General features: G+C 43.4%; 1 protein-coding gene across 1 annotated transcript; it reads left to right on the top strand.

The window, feature by feature from the left end:
- Window positions 1–792: 792 nt before the first annotated feature.
- On the top strand, window positions 793–2,520 carry LOC311112146 (uncharacterized protein; the record flags this gene model as incomplete). Its single annotated transcript, XM_084155120.1, has 2 exons — window positions 793–949; window positions 1,205–2,520. The coding sequence occupies 2 exons, from the start codon at window positions 793–795 to the stop codon at window positions 2,518–2,520; spliced, it is 1,473 nt and encodes a 490-aa protein (XP_084011246.1).
- Window positions 2,521–4,165: the final 1,645 nt, after the last annotated feature.

Raw genomic sequence — 4,165 nt, 5'->3', positions numbered from 1 at the left:
ATGAATCATACAGACACGTGAAATTGATTCGTCTCGCATAGTAGCCTAAACATAACGTCTTATGCCATAAAGCTTTCCTAATCTTAATTTGTTTAATTGATGAGAAATTAAGTTATTAAGTGTGTTGGTGTGTTGGTTGGTGGCAGAAGACATTAGACATCTCCACACGGCATCGAATGACTGTCTACAAGCTACCATGTTTTCTAGTCGACCGAGTTAAATGCAAGAACACTTGCCACTGCCATGATATATTGTTATCATGATTTGATAAATCAAGCGTTTATTCTCATACATAACATAAACATACCCGATGGTATATCAATGGCGGTGTCTCTCTTTCTCGCAGATCCAAGAGAATTGTTGCAACGTCAGAATCGTAACTCTCCTTTTTTTGGGGAAGCCCGTCACATCCTCTGTCCATGTATGGGCATGAAGTTTACACGCAGCGGGGAATCCTCTCACTGGAGCCGATGAATGGGGGGGAGGGCTCTAGCGACCCGCCGGAGTGTATATAAGGAGAGGCAAGGGAAGCCACTGGTGTGAAACCTACCCACAGCAACAGATAGCCGAAGAGCTACAAAGCGATACAGAACGCAGTCATCTGGACAAAAAGGAAATTTCGAATTATTTATTGACACCTTTTTTCCTCAAACGACCACCTGCACATTTTCAAGGATAATTGACGACCCCGTGCATCAGAGGGGAAAGGACACATCATTTGCATTTGCTTTGTTGTTTTTTAATCTACCTACACTTACCTGGATTGACAGACTTGAAATCAATCTCACAATCATGCTAAACAACATGGATTTGAACTCTAAAGATTCCTTCTACCCTCAGTTTGAGAATTGTAACGGTTCTTCCCTGGGGATTGAAAATAGCTCTCGGAAAGATACCCAGGAGGTGTTTTCGGACGCAGAGAGAGGAGCACCTGCCCATTTTACCCATGGTAAGTTCGCAGTAGCCTGTTGCTGCATTGCATAATATGATAAATAAATATGCATGCATTGATAGTCTGAATAAGATTGTTTGTGGTTGCACATTGTGATTTATTAAAAACATCGCATGGATTTAATTTGGCCCATTTGCAGCCGTGCATGTTACGCATGTATGTTTATTGATTACATAACGACTTTAATTTATGTGCATTTATCAGTCTACAATAAACATTTGTAATGACAAACTTTCCCTCTTTCTTTTTCAGAGGGAGCACCTGTAACCCTGAAAACCGAGGCTTCTAACTCAGATTTCGCCTTTAATCCCTGCGAGGGGCCCAAAGGCACCTACTCCTCCTCCCTCGCCTACTCAGGCAGCTTCTATGTCGAGGCGACTCAGGGGGGCCCGTGCAGCACGGAGACATTGCTCAACATGATCACAGAAATTGTCGGTATTTCTACGTTACCGATCTCCGAAGTTCAACTGAGCACCATGGACAGCAGCAGCTTCGGCGACGCGGGCGTCCAGAGGCAATCCTCTACCTGCAGCGCCACCCCGCCCCTGTACTCGCAGGGGCAGACATGCCCCAGCTACCCTGACGGTCAGTCCGGCGGTCAAGCTCAAGATTCAGCCTCTCCCCAGGTGAGCTTCGGCTCCCCTGCTCAAGTCCGAAACCAGAACAGCACCACCGAGCCGCAGTCAGAAGCTGCGTCTTTTCCAGTGGTGGTCAAGAATGAGTTCGAAAGCAGCTGTTACGAATGGGGCACGTTCAATAAATCGGACGCCTATTTGGGAACGGGCTTCCAATCATCAGAAACGTTCCCGATGTCCAGTGACTTCCCGTCTGACCAACAAGTGGATGTAAAGGAACTTTTGGACTCATTTTCCCCAATGTGTCCTAACCCAGAGATGGAGTTCAAAGTTGAAGGCGGAATCAAGCAGGAGCAGTGCTATTCTGACACGTGCTCTCAGAGTTTCTGCAGTTCTCTTTACTCCAACTACCCAGTGCCAGTCATGGACCTCTCAACCAACAACCTCCTCAAGCCAGCTATGTTTCCCAACATTGAACTTCCGCCATTATCTAATCAGTGCGATTCGACTTGCCAGCTTACCTCACCAGCTTTACCCAGTACTATAGACTCAATTCTTTACTCCTCCTTATTGCCAGACTCCTTTGCCCAAAGTTACACGCCGCGCGCGCAAAAGGCACCGCGTGTCAGGAAAAGCCCCGCCGCCTCCACCGGGCCTGCCAAAGAGAAACCCTTCACCTGCCCCATGGAGAACTGCGACCGGCGCTTCTCCCGCTCGGATGAACTCAACAGGCACATCCGCATCCACACCGGACACAAACCCTTTCAGTGCCGCATCTGTCTGCGCAGTTTCAGCCGTAGCGACCACCTCACCACCCATACCCGGACTCACACCGGAGAGAAGCCGTTCTCCTGCGACGTATGCGGAAAAAGGTTCGCCCGGAGCGACGAGAGGAAAAGGCACGGTCGCGTGCACCTGAAACAGAAAGAGAAGATGGAGCTGAAGCCACAAGTGACCAGCGCGTGGCCATTTACTCTTCCCGAGGGAATTTGAAGAGACACCACTACGCACACGAGTAGCTCTGTCCACACAACATTGCAATCTTTCCGTCGAAGATAAAAAGCTTAACAGTTCATTGCTGATTACAGGTCGACGTATCAACGTTTGCGGTGTGACATATAGGTCGAGTGAAATTGGTTTGACTGTGAAAGTCTCTATAGGGAGTCTTAGAATAAGGATGTTTTGCGAGTTTGAATTGCATAATGCTATATCGGAGAGCGAATTGTGAAAAGGGTCTGCTCTTTCGACCCTCGTTTACTTGCTACTGCTGACTCTATGCAACACATGCATAACTTGATTGTAAAACCTTCCGAGTTGACAGCTCAACAGACCCTTGTTGTATTTCTCTGTTACAATCAACCAATTTGGTCATTTTAAACCAAACACCAAGGCATCGTAACAAATGCCTGCAGCAGTTCAGCACGCTTTCGTCTGGACAGCTCCAACTTCAAACCTCGAAGAAATATACCAATAAGACAACGAACTGCATCGAAATTGCTGGGCTGTATTGCACTTATATCTAATTTGAGATATCCTCTATCAACTAGAAAGTCTTATATTTTATGCTTTCGAGGCTTTTTATACCACTAACACTGCAACCAGTCAGACAGTGGTTCTTCAAATGCATGTTTATGTTCATGTGGTATTATTGAATATAGCCAACAAATAACTTAGTCCTCCACTTGCCGAATGGAAGTGAGAGAGACTTCGTTTTATGACATGAATGTAACACATTATTCTTGGCTTTGGTCACAAAGCAGTCCATTTGTGCCAAGGTTTTGATAATGTATTTTGCTTTGCTGTCAGTATTCTATTGATTGGTCTTTGTGTTGTATTTAAACAAAATGGTTGAATTATTAAATCGTGAAAGTTATACCATAAATGGAAAATAAATATATTTGTATGACTGTACTTTGTATTTTTATAGCTGTGTATATACTTATTTCAAAAGACCACTGTTAACCTTGAATTGTTAAAGTGGAAAAGGCTTTTTTAAAACATACTCACAATGTTGTACATGTGCTTTTGGAGGGCTGGTAGCAAAATAGTGTTTTAGAGAGATTGTCATTTGATATCAAATATATTTCTAAGACAAGTAAAAGATGACCTAACTGTTCGTATAATAATGACTCGAAATATCATTTGATTACACTGCTAATCAGTTCGTGATGAGGACTATAGTGTTAAACTAGTAAGTCATTATACATGGCTCTTGTACAGTACGATGTACTGTATTGTACTGTCAAGCCAGAATTGACTAGCAGCACAACACAACAACATTGCTGTTGAGTAATCAGGTAGCACACATTGCTGCGAGTTTATGTACTTTTCAGATGAGATAATTTAAGACTTGACAAGGCATTACTGATGAGGAAGCTATTCACTTGAGCAGAAAACAATGCTTATGGCTTGGCGAGAATGTCACCAATCAGTCAGGGTACTGTAAAAAAGTGTTTTAACTCGCCTTAAGTTATATTAACTGCTTGGGTATATGATTAATTTTGTATATATGCACAGTTTATACGAAAATACTTTCGATAAATTGAATATTGATGTTGTTATTTTTATGACAAATGTTTATGAATAAAATGTTTGGTTTTCTGGAAACATTGCAAGAGTCATTTGTCCATGCATAGAA

Source organism: Coregonus lavaretus (genome assembly GCF_964263955.1).
Source record: "Coregonus lavaretus genome assembly, chromosome: 38".
NCBI lineage: Eukaryota > Metazoa > Chordata > Actinopteri > Salmoniformes > Salmonidae > Coregonus > Coregonus lavaretus.
The sequence above is the reverse complement of the archived record's forward strand: the minus strand, read 5'-3'. Positions and strand labels throughout refer to the sequence as shown.